General features: G+C 38.8%; 2 protein-coding genes across 2 annotated transcripts; both read right to left on the bottom strand.

Moving 5' to 3' along the window:
- Nucleotides 1–963: 963 nt before the first annotated feature.
- LOC140851021 (heat shock protein 81-1) lies at nt 964–5,756 on the bottom strand. The gene is made up of 3 exons (XM_073261552.1): nt 5,497–5,756; nt 4,981–5,403; nt 964–2,753 (listed from the first exon to the last, which is right to left on the bottom strand). Exons 1-3 carry the CDS (start codon nt 5,620–5,622, stop codon nt 1,200–1,202), a joined length of 2,103 nt encoding a protein of 700 aa, XP_073117653.1. The 5' UTR covers nt 5,623–5,756; the 3' UTR covers nt 964–1,199.
- A 4,493-nt stretch (nt 5,757–10,249) lies between these two features.
- Nucleotides 10,250–16,138, bottom strand: LOC105050013 (QWRF motif-containing protein 6). The gene is given in 7 exon segments (XM_019852263.3): nt 10,250–11,012; nt 11,297–11,404; nt 11,780–11,869; nt 11,966–12,082; nt 14,384–14,503; nt 14,983–15,339; nt 15,341–16,138. Coding segments are annotated over 7 exon segments (1,650 nt in total). The 3' UTR covers nt 10,250–10,952.
- Nucleotides 16,139–20,378: the final 4,240 nt, after the last annotated feature.

The raw sequence follows: 20,378 nt of genomic DNA, 5'->3' as shown, positions 1-20,378 counted from the left end.
GAACTCCTCCAAGCTACCGAGGAGCGAGAAAGAAAGAGTAGAGTTGACAAATCTGACAGTCCAGCAGCGATATGATAAGAAAAAATTTGAAAAGCTGAAGATCAATTATTAAAAAGAGATAGAGTTGGCCGAGAGCAACCTCATCGAAGAGAAGAAAAAGATACTGAAGGTGGAGAAGGCTACCGAGGAGGCTAAGAATACCGTCAAGAAAACCGAGAAGATCGCCAAGAAAGCCTAGAAGATCGCCACCGAACTTCAAGAGATATTGACGGCGATAAAAACTCAAACCCAGAAAGCTGGATCTCGAACACTGATCGAGTTTCAAAAATCGAAAAAGTACGAGAATGAGCTTGCTGACGTCGGTGCGAATGCATTCCAACTCAGATTCATGGAGTGCAAGAAGCAGATTCATCACCTCGTGCCTGAGATGGACCTGAGCCCCATTCAGCCCAACAAAGAATCGGATGAGTCAGGTGACAACGATGCAGAGGTCGAAGCAGGCCATCCCCGATCGAGCTAATTGCATTAGACTGAGTATTAAATTTTTTTCTCCCCAAAATAAAGATAATTGTACCGTCATCTCCCAATTGCAACAAAAAAGAAACCTAAAATCCTCCCCAAATTGAAAGAATACACACACACACACACTGGACTAGAAAACATGATTTGCAAGAATTCTTGCTCGCAGCACATTAAAATATGGTTAAATATGTACACCCGACTGGAAAGCATTATCACCACATCAGTAAAAGAGGGACGTCATAGTATCGAAGATAAAAGGACACCACTTTTTATCAACCCAAAAGCAATGGAAGGAAGAGATGAACCAGGAAATGTCTGTTAATACTTCAAACAACATAGAAGAAGCTCATAACAGCCTAACATCTGATAGCACAGAATTTGAACATTTGCTAACCTTAAACAGAACTGAATAACCATCATTGACATGAAAAACAAGCAAAATTAACAGAATAGAAAACAGCTATACTAATATTATTTGGAATTCAGGAATAGCACTGCATCACAAAGGTCTATGTATGCAAAAATAAAATAAAAGCCTCCAGCACTAGCTAACAAATAAGGCAGCCAAGCACAGTAAGATAAGGCTAAACATGCCTATAAAATTATCATATTCTAGATGAGCTGACTGAGTTCTTAAACCCAGTAGGAAATACCAGAGAACAAATGGTAAAAATGGTTTAGTCGACCTCCTCCATCTTGCTGCCCTCTGCATCAGCATCCTCCAGTGAGGGCATTTCAGCATCTGCATCAACCGTCTCATCCTCGTCAATGCTGAGACCCAACTTCAGCATGCGGTGGATCCTGTTGCCAAAGGTGTTGGGGTCATCAAGGCTGAAGCCAGAGGTGAGAAGAGCAGTCTCAAATAACAGCAGCACGAGGTCCTTGACCGATTTGTCATTCTTGTCTGCCTCTGCCCGCTTCCTCAACTCCTCCATGATGGGGTTCTCTGGGTTGATCTCCATTGTTTTCTTGCTGGACATGTAGCCCGCCATGCTCGAATCCCTCAAGGCTTGTGCCTTCATGATCCTCTCCATGTTGGCAGTCCAACCATATTCACCAGTGACCAGACAGCAGGGAGAGTCTACCACTCGATCAGACACCACAACCTTCTCCACCTTGTCACCCAACACTTCCTTGATGACTTTGCACAACCCCTCAAATTTCTCCTTGAGGGATTCCTTCTTCTTCTTTTCATCCTCACTCTCATCAAGCTTCAATCCCTCCTTTGTTGCAGAAACCAACTTCTTCCCCTCGAACTCCTTTAACTGACCCACAGCATACTCATCAATTGCATCAACCATGTAAAGAACCTCGTAGCCCTTCTTCTTCAGCCTCTCCAGGAATGGGGAGTTCTCAACAGCCTTTTTACTCTCACCCGTGATGTAGTAAATGTCGTTCTGGCCCTCCTTCATCCTTGTAACATAGTCCTTGAGGCTTGTCATCTCATCCCCACTCTTGGTTGAGTGGTACCTAAGCAATTCAGCCAACTTGGTCCTGTTCGCAGAGTCCTCATGTATGCCAAGCTTGAGATTCTTTGAGAATGCTTCGTAGAACTTGTTGTAGTCCTCCTTGTTCTCAGCAACCTCGAAGAAGAGCTCAATGCACTTCTTGACCAGGTTCTTGCGGATGACTTTAAGGATCTTGTTCTGCTGAAGCATCTCTCTAGAGATGTTGAGGGGAAGGTCCTCAGAGTCAACAATCCCCTTGATAAAGCTCAAGTACTCCGGAATTAGTTCTTCACAGTTGTCCATGATGAAGACACGACGAACATAAAGCTTGATGTTGTTGAGCTTTTTCCTGGTATCAAAGAGGTCAAAAGGAGCTCTCTTAGGCACAAAAAGCACCGCCTTGAACTCCAGCTGGCCCTCCACAGAGAAATGCTTGACAGCCAAGTGTTCCTCCCAGTCATTTGTTAGACTCTTGTAGAAAGCAGCATACTCTTCCTTGGTGATCTCTTCAGGCTTTCTCATCCAGATTGGCTTCTGCTTGTTGACCAAAGACCACTCATGCGACACCTCCTTGATCTTCTTCTTCTTCTTTTCCTTCTCTTCTTTCTCTTCATCGACATCTTCAACCTTCCCTTCTTCAGCATCTTTCTTCTCCTCCTCATCCTCGTCATCAGAAATTTCCTTCTCGGTGGTCTTCTCAGTCCACAGGGAGATAGGATAGCTGATAAACTCAGAATGCTTCTTGATCAGATCTTTGAGGCGGCGCTCCTCGAGGTACTCCAACTGCAATCAAATCAAACCAAAACATAGCAGGAAGGTTATTCACAGTATGAAAAAGGATAAGCACACATTTGTAGAGAAGAAAAAGAAAATACGAAAAAAGTGGCAATGATGACAAGCAACAGAAAGCCCTCATTTATCGAGTTAAAAGCTAGAGAATTCTTCCATTGTCAATATCTAGTAAAGCATAACAATGAACATTTGCGCATCACATTAATTTCTGACAGATCATAAAGCTGTATACTCATCTTGCAATGTGAAAATACCAATAAAAATTATACCAATCAACAATGAAAAACAAAAAAGGAGCATCATGATAAAATAGCAATAAAAAGCATACTTATAAACCATGAAAAAAAAAGAACAGGAGCATGCAGGTAAGACAGTAGTAGCCTTCAAATACATGTAACAAAGACAGTTTTTACTAAGCATATTAATGGCTAACCTCATGATGTTATTGATAAATATCACAGGCTGTTACACATTCTATATAACTAAAAAATTGGCCATCATGTAACAGTCATAATGCTTGTTATGACATCACCAAGTTTATGATTGGGAGTTGGCCACAGAAAACCTCAAACAGTGATGCATCATAATTTTATCCATGTAGTCAACCATAAACAGATGGCATAAAGTTTTTGTTGTAAAGAAAATTGATAGTATTAATTAATGGTGTTACATCATCATTACAAGCAAGTACATTGGTTTTTTACCAGAAGAATTGCAGATAAATCTGAGTTGAAAAATAGTTTTTCATTTTAAACGTAAAATTTCGAAATCAATTATTTGATAACGGCCTGTTATACCATAACAAAGGCCCATAAAATTTTGAGACTATGGGCATAATATCCAAGCTCATGCGACTAAAACCCTAACATTATAGAGAGACAATCAAAAGATGCATGAATGTAACATCTTCCAGAACTAACTTCAATGACCCTTCAACCGTAGAAATATTCGTCACGAAAATGAAAGTATTACATGCCTGAGTTTGTCAATCAGCATACAGATCAAGTGTATCTGAATTCTTTAAACAAAAACATTGCACTTCTCACTTCAGAAGAATCGACCAAAAGAAAGTTGTCTGGTCAACAAATTATCAATAGACACATTAAGGCATTGATGCAAACATGACATTTTTTTGAAATATATTAGGATCACCATCAGGATGGCATTCTGACAGCAAAGAAACACACAAGAAGCCAATTTCTTCTTATAGCTCTTAAGCTAATAGCGTTCTAGAGTTCATTGAACATTATGTCACATGCCACATAGTGTATTCTTGCTTTGGCGTCAACAAAATATGAGCTGGTAACACAAAATCGCTGCACATATACAAATTTATATTTTCTTTTTCTCAAAAGCCATTTTTTCTGCTCCTGTTTTCTATCTTTCAAAAAAAAAAAAAAAATCCAAAGTTCAAGTAAATAATGCCAACAATGAGACAATTATAGTCAAAAAGGGTGGCCTGGGTCCTGTCAGTGTTTATATACATGCATGCATAGGTGAAAACCACCACACACATAAGGAAAATCGCCTACATGCACACACCATGCTTAAATATAGATATGCATGTGTGGTTAAAACCCACATAAACATGCCAAACATGGCCTTGTGCTCGTAGCTCATGATTGGTCCCAATGCTTTTCCTGTTTATATCTGCAAGTGCCGTGTTAGAAGCAGTCCTCAACATTATCTTTAGGCCCAACTTCATAAGGTCACCTTAAGAAAATATTCAAGTCACCAATCAGCCGCTCCAAAACAATTCCTCACCCATAAGCAATCTCAATAAGCCCCATAAATTGCCTCGTAAAATAGTCCAACCTTTTGTTACAAGTCAACATCATTTCAACGTTCAAGACATCTAATTGAATCCAATAACGAAAACATTGCACTTCCACATTTTCTTCATCAGCTAGTAATCCACAACCAGTTAAAAACCAATCTCAGGCCAAAATTTAAGTGCAAATCAGAATAATCAAATTCCTATACAAACATTAAGGACAGCATACCTAGTTAGCAAATAAGAAAATAACTTCAACAACATTAAATTATCAGTAATTAATCAGGCCACCAATACAAATAATCAAACAACCCATTAAACAAACGCCAGAATGGGATTCTCTACACCTACGCAAACTACTCGATACTCATCAATTCAAAAGGAGAGAGAAGAGAGATAAATTTATTTGAAGTTAAGCTAGCATCAGGGCTATTGTTTCAATACCTGATCCTCCTTCAGGAAAAGAGTGATCTTGGTGCCCCGTCCGAGCTTTTCCCCAGAGGTATCCCTCGTCACAGTGAACGACCCACCGGCCTGGGACTCCCACACGTACTGCTCATCATCATTGTGCTTTGTGGTCACCACCACCTTCTCAGCTACAAGATAGGCAGAGTAGAACCCCACTCCAAACTGGCCAATCATGCTTACATCGGCCCCGGCCGCGAGCGCCTCCATAAACTCCTTGGTCCCGGACCTAGCAATAGTACCAAGATTGTTGACCAGATCGGACTTGGTCATACCAATACCGCTGTCAATGATGGAGAGGGTGTTGGAGGCCTTGTCGGGGACGATGTGGATGAAGAGCTCCGGCTGGGCGTCGAGCTTGCTCTTGTCCGTGAGGCTCTCAAACCGGATCTTGTCCAGCGCCTGTTAGGGTTTCAGATCAGCAACAACAATGCATCAAAGGAGAAAGAGAAGAGATCTTCAGTTAGGAATCGAGAGAAAAGGAGAAGGACTCACATCGGAGGCGTTGCTGATAAGCTCGCGAAGGAAGATCTCCTTGTTGGAGTAGAAGGTGTTGATGATCAGGCTGAGGAGCTGGTTAATCTCCGCCTGGAAGGCGAAGGTCTCCGCCTCGGCCGCCATAGTCGGAGAGAGAAGAGATTTGACTTGGAGGAGAAAAGAGGGATGGGGCTAGGGCTCGACTACCGGGAGACGCTATGGGATTGGAGGGATCTAGGGTTTGCCGAGAGAACGGGTTCATATAGAGAAGAGGCGGGTGGTTCTAGATTGTTCTGACGCTACAAAGCCGGAGGGTGGTTGACTTGGACTAAGAAAGAAGGGGCGGGCGGGCTGGGATTTTTTGGTTCGCAGAAAAAAATGTTTTTTTCAGAAAATAATTTTTTATAAAAAATTTAAAAAAAAATTAAAAATAAAATTTTAATATATTTAATTAATTATAAAAAAATAATTTATTATAAAGTAACTTATATTCTTAGTAAATATAAAACCATACATTCTTACCCATAAATTTTATATAAATATTAATATTATATTTATATTATTATAAATATAATATTAATATATTATAATATAATATTAGATCATAATAATTTATTATATTATTATAATATTAATAATATAATATTTTATTAAGTTTTAATTATGGATCTTAAAAATATATTTTAGAAAAAAAATATATTATTATTTTATATATTACGAAAAGTATTAAAATTTATTTTTTTTATAAATTTTTATTTTTTATAAAATATGGGAAGCAACTTTCTATTTTTCACTCTCTTCTCTTGAGATTCTAACCAAAGAAGATACTCTTTCTTCTTTTTTTCAAGAAATGCCACTTTTTCCTCCTACTTTTCGTCGACCAAACGAATCTCAGATGAACCAGGATATATGTATGGACGGTTTATATATGTATGTATAGTAGCTACCATTTATATATGTATGTATGAACGTATAGCAACTAGTAGCTACCAGGTACACCACGTATATGTATGTATGGTAGCTACCAGGCACACAAGATAGAGAAAAGACAGTTTCCTGGCACTATGTCACGTGGGGTTTAAATAAGCTATCAAGTAAAACCTAAATTGTATGAATACTTGGATTTTTACAATCAAAATAAATATTAAACAAAAAGATTTGAAATAAATATTAAACAAAAAGACTTGACATACAACATATTGTCTCATATCCTAATTCGTGACGGAAGTAGGTATATCTCTAAATTTTCAATTCACAAAAGAAAAAAAAAATAGTAAAGAAGAAATTAGGATCCATCTTGTGAAAGAAAATAAATAAAAAAAAGTATTACAAATTTCAACTCCATCTATGCCTTCATCTAATTGTCCCTTAATAAATACTCTATTATTTTACAAGTGTATTTTTCTTAGTTTATGTGCTACGACCTCTCTTAAAAAAAAAAAAAAGTTTATCATCCAAAAATAGAGAAAGCACTAATCGGGCTAGAGAAATGACAATGAGAAATCTTGATCAACAGATTTTTTCTATAAAAAAAAAGAAATTCAACTACTATGAGAGCCATCTATCATGAATTAGATTTCCACAATCAAAATGAATATTAAGCAGAAGGATTTGACATATAAAAAATAGAACACTATTGGAAGCAGATATATCTTCCAATTTTCAATTCACATGACAACTTTTTTTAGATTTATCTCTTAAAAAGTAAAAATCTTGCTAACATCAAGTTAAACTTTTTATGATTCTATAAATAATAGAATTTTTTTAATATTTTAAAATTCATAGCAGTCAAATGTATTTGCACATATATTATGACAAATAGCACAAAAGGCTCCTTTCATTTTATTATTATATACATACATACATACATACATACATAAAGTATATTTAAAAATAATTTTTTCTTTAGCTAAATAATGCAAATACTAAAGGATCATTTCCAATCGTAAAGATTGCACAACTCCACTCCTATCCAACCATTGAACACCTGCAATAGAAATATGTGGTATTGAGGAAAGAAAAAAGAGAAAGAAAAAAAAAATAAGAAGAAAAAAAAAATGAAGAAGAAAGTAGGATCCATCTTGTGGAAGAAAATAAAGAGAAATAAATAATAAAAATTTTAACTGCATTAATACCTTCATCTGATTATTTCTTCATAAATACTCTATTATTTTATAGATACATCTTTCTTCGTTTATGTAGTGCTTTTTTAAAAAGAAAATAGTTTATCGGCCAAAAGTAGGGAAAGTATTAATCGAGCTAGCTAAATGATAGTGAGAAACTTTGATCAATATACTTTAAAAAAAAATAAAAGAAAAATTTTGAATAATATGAAAGATATCTATTGTGAATTAAATTTTCACTACCAAAATAAATATTAAATAAATTGATTTGACATGTAACAAATTCTATTCGTATCTTAATTCCTAACACTATTAGAAGCAGATATATCTCAAATTTTTCAATTCACATGATAACCCTTTTCTAGATTTATCCCTTAGAAAATAAGAATCTTGCTAACATCAAGTTAAAAAATTTATGATTCTATAACAAATAAGAATTTTATATTCTTAATATTTTAAAAATTATAACACTCACATGCATTCGTACATGTATTATGATAAATAGCACAAAAATCTCCTTTCATTTGATTATATATACATACATACATATGTAAAGCATGTTTAAAAATAAATTTTCTTTAGCTAGATAATGCAAATATTAGAGGATCATTTATACTCGTAAAGATTTCACAACTCCACTCCTATCCAACTATTGAACACTTGTAATAGGCATATGTGGCGTTGAGGAAAAAAAAAAGAAAGAGAAAAATAGCAAAGAAGAAACTAGGATCCACTTTATGGAAGGAAATAAATAGGAAAAAATAAAAAGAATTTTAACTTTATATGTTCCTTCATCTGATTGTCGCCTAATAAATATTTCATTATTTTATAAATATAATTTTTTTGATTTTAATGCTGTCCTTAAAAAAAAAAAATTTTACCAGCCAAAAAGTAGAAAAAGCATTAATCGAGCTAGCGAAATGACAGTGAGAACTTTAATCGATAGATTTTTTTTTTTAAAATAAAAAAAATTTTCAACTACTACGAAAAGCTTCAATCATGAATTGGAGCTTATCCTAGTAATCATATCCCCTGCTTAACACCCAAAAATACCAGAAATGAGCATGGTTTGAAACATTCCCAAGGATTTGGACTTGAATAACAACAGTGTGGATCTCTCTCCCTTTATTTCAAATAAATTGATATTAGCTACAGGCATATCAAAACACAAAAGACTGGCGTAATTTATGTGAGACAGTGATACACACTCTCAATCAACAGCATCATCCCTTTCACAACTAGCAAACTAATCAATAAAAAGTTTGCACCCATTCATGCTTCTTCTCATGTAATTATTGTCAACTTTTTCCCCACCTACATGACCATCACAGAGGGTTTCATCTAGGACTGAGTACGAGTTGGGTTCGATCAGATTGAGAAAAAAATTTTATCTGATTGAACCCAATCGAATCGGAGAAAATTCAACCCACTGCCACCCGTTTATCATGTATAAACCATTTGAAACCGAAGTGAATGATTTGTAGCAAGTTTGGATGGATTGTGTTGGTTTGAACTTCAATATTGATTTTAAGTCCAATATTGGCCTATTTAAGCTTATTTGTCCTTTTTTTGTCAATTTAATGTAAAAAAAACCTAAACTTTATAAGTTATAAATTTTGAACTTATTTTTAAATTTATATCAAATAAAACAAAAAAATAAAAAATTTATTCATTTGAAAACAACTACATCTGAAAACTTTCACTTTAAAATTACCTCTAATTGATATACTATTATCAATAATTCAATATTAATATTCTCATGAATCCAAATAGATAACACAGTATTTTTTAAAATAAAGTATTGAAATCTAAATGACGCCGTTCCAAAATAAAAGTGAGCTTATGAAATACTACATCAGTTGGGTTCGATCTGTTATAGATTAAAAATGTAGGAATCAAAGCCGATCGTAAATAATCGATTTTTTACAAATCTCAATCCGATTCTACCTGATTTATATCTTTCAACCGATTGAAACCGATATTTATTGGGTTGGATTGGGTGGGTTTCTTCAGATTTTGGTTATTTGCTCAGCTCCAGTTTCATCTTCAATCCTTGTGGGATTCCGAAACAACCTCCAAATGGGGAAGATTTGGTGTTCAAACCTGTAACGTTTCCCCAAGTATTTAGCACTGATATGCCCTACATCATTTCTTTGAAGTGCTTGGTGGCACTTGCAGCATTGTTCTCATACAATTAAGGACAAAAAAAAAGAGGTTATTTTGTGTTGAAGATCCCACCAAACTAATCAAAAATGGATTTAAGGCTGGAGCCGAATATGATTTCAACAGTTAACTAGGAAGCAATAATATAACTCTGAAAATAAGATGGTGGAAACCTGATCAAAGGTAGATAGAGGAATGCAACCAGGTTGGGTAGCCTGTTTTCTGTTTCATGTACCAATGCTCTGTCATCAAATCACCAAAGCAGGAAATTAAGCCAGCCCATACTCTGTTAGCTTAGTTCATGAGTTGGGACGGTCAAGGCCTGGGCTAGAGTCTCATGAGACAAGGAAGTAACTTGTTTGGGTTTCAAGTAAGTTTCAGAAAACCAAGCTGGGAGCAATAGCATCTCAAACCTGCCACACTCTGCCTCCAGTGGATTTGCACATTGCAATACAGCCTTCAACCTAAGAATTTCAAAAGTCCACCTATCACCCTTTAGAGATACAATTTCTCATCAAAACAAAGAAAAGAATAAACTTGGTATCTAGAGAAAGGTCGGAGAAAAATGAAAATGCCATCTACATTCAGTATTGAAATCAACATCAAAATTTCTAACAACTGAGAAAGGTCAGAGAATAAACTGATAGTACTTGATTTCTTTCATTTTTGGTAGCCTCTTCTCTGCTAGTTGGAGATATTCTAGTTTGCACATTACCTTTGCATTCAAGCAACAGTGCAAGCATAATAAAGAACTGAAACTCAAACTGCTATTTGGACAAGCATTGGGAAAGCCTTGACAAGAATATCGTTAACAAATGAAATTTTAACCCCCATCCATTCCATTTTGGACTCATCAGTTCTTGCTTTAGAGATCTTGCCATGTATTGTGATAATAGAAAATATCTTTTGCCAGATAATGGAAGGAATAAGGTTCAGACAAGAACCTGTTTTGCCCAAATCTTATCCATTATTGAACTCACCAGGCCCTTTAACAATCGAAAGAATGTACCAACTCTATACAGGAAAGCCTTCCTGCTTTTGGCTTCTCTTTATTTGGATGAGACTTGGAAGAAAAAAATTGCCTTCTTACTATGGTGTATGCTGTGCACATTGAATAGACTTGGAAGAAATGTAGCTGTGTAGAAACAGTTTCCTGCAGTACCATCAAGCATCGACACTTGTATCGCTTCATTTTACACAGTTTTGCTTCTGCTGAATTAGTTGGCTTCTTAAGCTGCACTCCTTCACCTGGATAACAAGTAACAGTAAATCTTTTGATGCTGCTAATCTCCTTAATTTTGTTACTAATGAACTTACAACATAAATGCATCAATTAATTAGAGGGAAAAAACAACCACAAACCTACACAGAAATTTGTTAGTTTAAGCTTGCAAAAAGACAATTTATGTACATATAGGTATGTGGAAAACAAACTGATGTTTGCCGTAGTGCATTAAAGAAGAGAGAGAGAAAGCCAAATGGATGCTTTAACAGGGAGCACTAGTTTATAGGATAATAGCATGGAGTCACACCTGCGACTCATGTACCATGGATATGAGATATCTGCACTCTTCAAACAATGCTCTTTCCCTGCTAACTACCATTGCCATGTCTGAGATTACATCTTCTACCCCTTCCACCTATACACATTCCAAATGTATAAATGCACACAGAAAAGGAAGATAGAATTATGAAGGTAAGAGACTTCCCAATTGAAAACAAAGATTTGAAAAACATCACTTGCTTTAATCCTGCAACGTAAAAATAAACTATAAAAGCTACATTCAGAGATTTTCATCTAATTCTCATGTTCCTGAGTGGAACAATTTATACATGCCTAATCTATAACATTTTCTTATGCACACCCTACAAAATTCTTTCCAGGGATTCATAACCAACTCACTCCTTGGAGATTAAGCATCTTAAAATTTATCAATCACATCCAAGTTGCTCTCCTACACGCCTAGTCAATCTGAAATAAAGATGGATTAAAAAGAAAATTTTCTCATACGCACCTGTGGTAGAAACCTCTGGACACAAGAAGATGATTCCTCAAGTATATCCAATGCAGATTTCAGAACTTCATCAAGCTCACTGATATCTGCCTGCACATTTGACAATCCAAAGTTCACAATAAGCAATGTGTAAAATCAGAGATGACAAGGAGTAGAAAATGAAGAAAAAGCATATGGATAATCTACCCTCACATCCCCATTGACTGGAAGTCGAAGTGAAGCATCCTCCAGAACCTTTGTTGCCCCTGAAAGAGGACTTGAATGATCTCCTTCAAGACCAGTCCATCGATCCAAATATGGCATCTGAATAGGAAATTAAAAGAAAAATTAATGAGGTTACTGGATTTTAACCATTTTTTTTTATTTTTCTGAAACTAAACCTTGCTTTGCATCAACTCATTAAAAGTACATAAGACTGAAGAGATACATCTCATTCCCTTGTAAAATATAAAAGTAGTTCATAAAGCAAATTCTAAAACTGGAAGTACCTAATATCATTATAAGTGCTATGAAGTTTACTTTATGTGGAACTTGCACTCTAGAGCTGGCTATTTCACCAGCTCTGGCAGCTTCATAGCTTTAGGTAACTAATCTACTTGCAAACTGAAATTCTCCCCAATTTTCAGGAAACAGCAACTGAAGTGCACCCTTAGAAATATTTCTCTGTTGGGTATTAAGGACCAATGCATATAACAATATACAATTGCCAAGGAAGATGGAAAAGAAAAAAAAGGGAACCCCTACTAAAAGAATATCATGAAAGGAAAACATAAATGAGGATGTAAAATTATCAATGGGACTGGTATGGAGAATGAAATCATATCAAATGCATATTTAGCACTTTGTTCATGAAAAAACATTGCACAGTCCGCATGCAGTTCATCTGCTTGTCTATAAAATACTACAGCTATAAAAGCTTGTACATTCTGAATGATGTCATAAGAAGATCAAAAAATGATAGGAAGCTCTGTAAAAATTTGAAAATCATTTATTAGACTATGTGACTTGCAAAGGCCCCACAAGTTTGCCTTCTAGGATTCTCAACATTACCCAACAAACTTGAGGCCGATTAACTTTGTGATATTCTGGAGTGTCCAGAAAGCAAGGACAAACTGATGCTTGGAATGTACTGTTTCTACTTAACCTAGAATGTTGAGCATCCAAACGATAGATTTTAATAGTTAGTGAAATTCATGCAAACCTGCCCATGGTTCTGATTTTTTTATTTGTTATACTTCATATCATACAAAAAAAATAATTTAAACTTCCTTTTGTAAATAGTAAATTGATTTTATCTTGTAGCGATATTGTTAGCACTGATATATTGATAGATGCTAGCCAACCACATCCATATTGATTTCCAATAAACTGAAACCCAACAATATTTTTTCTAGGAAATACCACGGTTGCAAAAGAGGCATTCATAGTAAAAAACTAACAAGCTTAAATGTAGTTTTCTCATTATCTTTCAAAACTGTTCCTCTTCTTTTACACTTTTTTACCACCATTGCAGAATGGATGTTAATAATTAAAAACTAACAAGCTTAAATGAAGTTTTCTCATCAACTTTCAAAACTGTTCCTCTTCTTTTTCACTTTCTTAAACAGTTCTCACTTTTTGAAGCCTACAATTTGTTAAAAGATAAGTAAAACTTGTATACTCATAAAAGAAAGCCCTTTTAAAACTTGTATACTCATAAAAGAAAGCCCTTCCTTCAGCAAGTTAATGGTGATTAAGTGATGCATAAAATCCCTCTTAGTTCCCTATGGGGAGAGGACAGCTGAAGCAAACAGGGCATTTATATGTTGAATACATAGCATCATCCTAGACCAAACAAGCCAGTCTGATACTCCATCAAAACCTAACCCCCACAGATTTGGAGATGTTATTAAAAACGAATATGCATAAGGATGTCCTCATTCATCCCAGGCATCTTCTTTAGGCAGAGGATCAAAACAAAGAGGAAATAAAGCTGATGACCTTAGGACACAATAACTACCATCTCTGACAAGATAAAGGTGTTAAAAGTTAACTAGTTGTGTCATCTCACAGACGCTAACAAAGACTATTAACATTTCATGTAATTTCAAAATCAATTTTATTTTTGTCCCTTATGATGACAAGGCCGATGCCTCCAATGGCACTGTTGAAAAGACATTCCTATATTATCATTAGGTTACTGTTACCTTTAGACTGGTCTAGTGGAGACATCAAAGCCGACCTTTAGGCTGGTCTAGTGGAGACATCAAGGCCGACCAAAAGGAAGAGATATTAATTTTACGACTCATATGATTTGAGTTATTTCAAATGAAAAAAAAAACGGGGTTACTTCACCTGTCAACTAATTATTTGATAAGATATTTGATCTGTTATGGTAAACTACACTTGAGAATTCCAATTACCAAAAAACAGCTTGATGCTGTCTAGCTGAACCTGAATATATCCTCTATGGCATTCAGTATGTTGGGCCTAACAATGATAAAATTGCATTTTTCATGGATTTGTCCTTAAATACTATGTTATCGAAAATTCCTCGACATCATATGAAGCAACACTAAAATGCAAGGAATATTAAAAGTTAATCAATAAATCATTTGGCCTTACTTGATCTTCAACAATGGCTTGCAAATTTCTTGTTCTTTTAAGCTTTTCAAGCTCAATCCTCTGCATCGCAACAGAATCTTGCAGTTCTGATAACTTAGCTTCATGGCTATGAAGTGATTTCTGCAGACAAGATAAGTTGGTCAATCCAATCCATAGTTACACATGGAGAGAGCAAGCAAGAAATCATTGGAGGAAAACCATAAAGTCAAAGGAATAATCAAATAATGTTTCTTTTCTGAACGTTCCAATCTGGGATAGTACCAGACCACTAAGCAAAGATAAAACCTAGAAACACTTTTTCTGTGGCAAAGGAACTATAATACCAAATTGTTGTTCTGACAGGTAAACTTAGTACACAGTGCCAACTTTTAGTGCCATCATTAATCCATATTAATGTTCTCTTGCGAAAGAAATGTAAAATTAGACTACTAAACCAATCAAGGAATCTATTGGTGTTCCAACTGTAAAGGCCATACCCGTATATTCCTTCATTGCTGTTCTCATGAAGCTATACCACCCAATCTCATAGATACTATCGCACAATCTTCAAGATGTTCAATGCAAACAAATTGCCCTAGAATTGATAGAAATTAACTAACCTCTGCTACAACTGTCTGAGCATTAACTGCTGCCTGTGCTTTTGCATTGATGAATCTCCACTGAAGATTACAGTGATGCAGTAGGTGGAGCGAATGAATGTCTTCCCGATTGTTCAATGCCTTCTTACCCTTCTTCAAGTCCAGTACAAACTTAGTGCTCGGTGGTTAGGGAGGCAGACCGAGTGCCACTGATGTTGCTGTGCCAACTTGAGATTTCAGTGGAACAAGATGTCTACAAACAGAGTTGGTTGGATTGAAGGGCAGCTGTCGACAATTTGACACAGCCAAACTCAGCGAGTGGTGGAAGGGAGAGGATGGCACCCTTTGAGAAGAATCCTTGACAAGGTCATGCCCCCCCCAAGCCCCCATCCTCTGAGAACTGCCTCACCGGCATGTTTAGCAGGTGATCCAACTCAACCTGGATTCTTGAATTCTTCAGACTAAGGAGCCGAGGGCTCTCGCAGAACTCACCCTGACCACTTGCACCGCATAGTTCCGCTTCAGAAGGATCAGTTGAAGAACTCTTGGATCATGTTTCGATGGAGAAACTGCTGCTATCGTCCTCTAAAGGGAAAGGGCTCGCACGAGCAGGGGTGGCAAGCTCAGCTTTGCTCCCCTGAGTCACAATTCGTTTTAAAGAAGCCGCCCCAAAATTCATCGATCTCAGAAGGTTTCGGGTCAAAGATGACTGCTTTGGGGTGCAATTAGCACCAACACTACCCCGATCACCAGTACATACCATAGGAGTGTCAGGCCTCGGCTTCCTTGATTGAAGCTTCCCGTCCACGAGCTTCGCCCACTCCACAGTCTTCTGCAGCTGCTGCTCTTCGACATCATTTTCGCCAAATAGCCTTACAACCCGTTTCTTCTTGGTTCCAACGGCCTTGCTCTGGATCCCGAACGGCAAAGGAGTGCCCAAGTATGGTTTTGCCTCCGCCGCTGACGCCATCCCGGGCCGGTTCTCGTCGGCAAAACATGAAGAGGGTATCAATTCCAGATCACCGGCATAAAATCCGAAATGATGGAGGACCGACGATGGCTGGCAGCAGGCCGAGCGCGGCAGTGCGCGGCCCAAGCATGCAGAGCCCGACCCAGCGCGCAAGCACTGCCTAGGCCCAGGCATGTGGGTGCAGGCGCGGCCCAGGCCCACGCACATACGTGCGCGGGCTCAGCTCTCTAATATCCTGATCCATGATGGATCGAACGGTGAACGGACGGGTCTGTGGACAGACGGAGTATTTTCCTTAGTTTCTCACAGTCCATCATAGACCAGGCAACATTTCACTCACGTTTTTCGTGGTCTACAGCTTATCTCGTGGACCATTGTGCGATTGGATGGCCTGGGGAGTTCGCGATTACGATCCGACGGTCCAGAGAGGATTTTGGGCACTATTAGGAGTGTGTTTCCGATATTACTTGGGTTTTAAGCCTTTAAAACGCCTTTCTATGAACAGTGAATGTGGTGGTGTGGTGGTAGTTTCGTTCGGCAGAACATTCGAGAACAGAGGCGACGCCGAGAGGAGCAGGAGCAGGGCTTCACGTAGACTATTGGATAGTGGACAGTGGTCGCTTTAGGGCTTTAGGGGGTCTTCCTAGAGAGAGAGCTTTTGTGAGAGAGAACTTCTTGTGAGAGAGAGATTGGATGTATGAGGGTTGAGGGTGTGATCTCTTCTTGTAATTTTTTTCTCTCTTTTCTCATAGTGAAATTTGCATGCCCCATGGAGGCGAGCCTTTTTTTTGGCTGATCTACGTATTTGATTGTTTCTGTTTTATTTTTTCTTTCTTCTTACTGCGATGTGCGGTATCGAAAATATCCTGGGAGGTGGTGTCCTGGCCAGATATCTACCAACAAGTGATATCAGAGCGAGGCAGTATCAGGATGCAGATTGCAACAGTGGTGAGCAAGATTGAAGATGGAGAAGACATGATCAATCAAGATGGAGATCAACAAGTTTGATGGAAAGAGCAATTTCTCTTTGTGGCAAGCAAGGGTGAAGGACGTGCTCATCGAGCAAAGGTTGATCGATGCTCTCTTATGCGAGGAAAAGCCGATCACTATGGAGGTGCCGGATTGGAGTCGACTACAGATGCAGATGGTGAGTATCATCCGCATGTATCAGCGGTGAGTATCTAGAGGTGGTAATCTATGTGTTTGACGAGACTTCTCCGATGATACTATGGTCAAAACTCGAGGAGTTGTACATGGCGAAATCTCTCACCAATATTTTTTTTCTCTGGAGGTAGTTCTATCAGCTGTGGATGACAAAGGGGCAAAATGTGCAGGAACATCTCAGCCACTTCCAAAAGATCCTCACTGACCTCCTTAGTGTTGGCGAGAAAGTTGAGGAGAAGACCAGGGCTCTGGTATTGCTAGCATTGTTTCTCCTTTCATATGAGTCTTTGGTAACTGCTCTTTTAGTGAGAAAGAGAACCATCAAGATGGACGAGGTCACCGCAGTGATTCTCCAGAATGAGGTTCTCAGGAAGGAGAACTCAGCTTCTAGCTCAGGTGGCGGTAGTTCAGTTTTGGTGGTTTCTAAAGAAGCAAGAGATAGTAAATGGAGTGACAGGAGATCGCGACAAGGGTGGTCCAAGTCCAGGACGAGGGACTTGAGCAAAATCAGATATTACCGGTGTGACAAGTTGGAACATTTAGCCAGAGATTGCTCTCAACTCAGGGATCGGATGATGGCTACTGTAGCGACGGCCAGTAGCGATTCAGAGGGAGATGTCCTAGAGATATCTGATGAGGTATCTACTTCTTTCCAATAGTGGATTTTAGATTCTGCATGCACCTATCATGTTTATTGCAGAGAGGAACAGTTTGACTCCTTGGAGAACAGTGAGGGCATTATTTATCTGTCAGATGGATCGAACTATGCGATCAGAGGTATCGGGACGGTCAGCTAGAGGACACATGATGGTGCAATGAGGAGATTGGAGGAGGTATGATATATATCTGATTTCAGATGGAATCTTATCTCACTGAGCAAACTGAATTCGAGAGGCTACAGGACGGTAGCTGGTGGAAGAATCCTGAAGATGTTGCGCGACGATATGATTGTTCTGGAGAAGAAGAAGAAGATGAGAAGACATTACTACCCGACGGGGAGCTCAGTATGAGGTGGAGCTTCAGAAGCCAGGAGGAGTCCAGAGCGAGGTGAAGCTTCAGGTGGATATGGATCGGGCACGAGACGTGAGACTCGGGAGGATGAGAGGCGATATTGCAAGGTGAGATTCTTATTGCTGCAGGATAACACTCTGAGCAAGTCTCAGGTCAGGAGGAGCACAGTATATGATGAAGATGAGATCGAGTAGCCTGGCTCGACTCTCATGGCTGCCCATCCATGATCAACAAGCGATTACCTCAGGACATGGGGGTGAAGAGATCCAGAAGCTCTCAAAGTGAGGAGGTCGAATATCGAGTCGAGATGGAGATTGTTAGGATTTGATGCTTCAAAATTTGATCCATATTAAGCCCATAACGAGGTTCGCGATGATGAATGGAGTCCAACAAGCCCAAGATCACCTCAAACAGAGTCCAGATGATCGAGATACGCTCGATTGAAGTTGGCACGAAATCTGGAGTGATTGAGGATCGGCGGCGACCAGCGACAGCCGACGGTGGGCCGGTGGAGTGGCAATGGCACGGCAATGCACGGCCCAGGCATGCAGAGCTCGGCCCAGCATGCGGTGCGGCCCAGGCCCACGCACACGCAGGCAGGCTCAGCTCCCTGATATCCCATGGTGGATCGAGCGGTGCACGGACGGGCCTGTGGACTGAGAGAGCATTTCTCCTCGATTTCTCATGGTCCATCGTAGATCGGGTGACGTTTCACTCACATTTCTCATGGTCAATGGCTTATCTCATGGACCACTGTGCGATCGGATGGCCTGGGGAGTTCGCAATCACGATCCGACGGTCCAAAGAGGATTTTGAGCAGTGTTAGGAGTGTGTTTCTGATATTACTTGGGTTTTAAGCCTTTAAAAGGCCTGTTCTGTGAACAGTGAACATGGTGGTGTGGTGCCAGTTTCATTCGGCAGAACACCCGAGAACAAAGGCGACGTCGAGAGGAGTTGGAGCAGGGCTTCACGTAGACTATTGGACAGCGGACAACAGTCACTTCAGGGGTTCAGGGGTGTCTTCCTAGGGAGAGAGCTTTTGTGAGGGCGAGCTTCCTGTAAGGCAGAGATTGGATGTACGAGGGTTGAGGGTGTAATCTTCTCTTATAATTTTTTTTTCTTTTTTCTCATAGTAAAGTTTGCATGCCCTGTAGAGACGAACCCTTTTTTGACTAATCCACATATTTGATTGTTTCTATTTTATTTCTTTTTTTTTCTGTTGCGATGTGCGGTATCGAAAAGGTCATAAGAGGTGGTGTTCTGGCTAGACATCTACCAACAGGAGAAATAGGGGTCTCCATAGGAGGAAAGAAAGGAAAGAGAGGAAGGGATGGAAATGGAAGACGATGAATTGGACGGTGTCGATGACATGTATCTGGAGCTGACCTCCCTCCACCGTCATCGGGGTCGCTTCTCAGTTGCCGCCGTTTGGGCACTAGTTGGAGGTGGTCTTCTTGGGTGGGTGGAGGGGGTATGGAGGGATGTTCTTGAGAGGAGGAGGTCTGGAAATGGGTTCCATGAGGGTCTCTGGTTTTTTCGATCAATTCCGAGAGAGATTGGGTCAATGAGGGGTGAAGCGAGAGACACTAAAATAGACTTGATATCAGAGAAGATAGATGGAAATAAGGATTTCCAGTTTATTCCTTCTTAGAGCGAGATTGGAGGGACACCCAACGGTTTGGTGAAGAGTGGGTCCATAAAAGTGTACAAGATCAAAAGGTTCTATTTTTAGTTTTGGAAGGAAAGAGAGGGAATGAAGACCATGGGAATAGGTTCCGTGAATCTATGAGAGATGGTGACGGTCGGCAGACTCAGATAAGGAATGGTAGATACCGTCACCAATCGGTAGCCCGTTCAAAAGATCGCTTATGGGTGCCCAAATTTCCATGACCAGGCCAACTCGGATGATACGGTCCAGCCATGGTGTCAAGCATAATTCGAGAAACTTAGCAGGCCTGCCTCATGGGATGAGTAAATTAGTATCTTACAATATCTTTATTGTGAATGGTATGATTCAACCAATTAAACTACAAGTCCCTATGGATCTATACAAGCAATTCTTTTTGGATGAGGGAATGAAAAGTGTAGGTGTTTACTCTATCTGCTTCTTCTTCTTCTTTTTTTTAATAAATAATTAGATAAAAAATAAATTTTTTTATTGGGGCGATTCAGTCGACTCTTCGATTTTGACTTTCGATCGGCCTGATAAGCACGACCTACCAACTATCAATCAGTTGGCTGATTGACAGTCGGCTATCCTCAAATTTGACAA

Source organism: Elaeis guineensis, chromosome 8 (assembly GCF_000442705.2).
Source record: "Elaeis guineensis isolate ETL-2024a chromosome 8, EG11, whole genome shotgun sequence".
NCBI classification, from domain to species: Eukaryota; Viridiplantae; Streptophyta; class Magnoliopsida; order Arecales; family Arecaceae; genus Elaeis; species Elaeis guineensis.
This window is presented reverse-complemented; position numbering and strand designations above follow the sequence as displayed.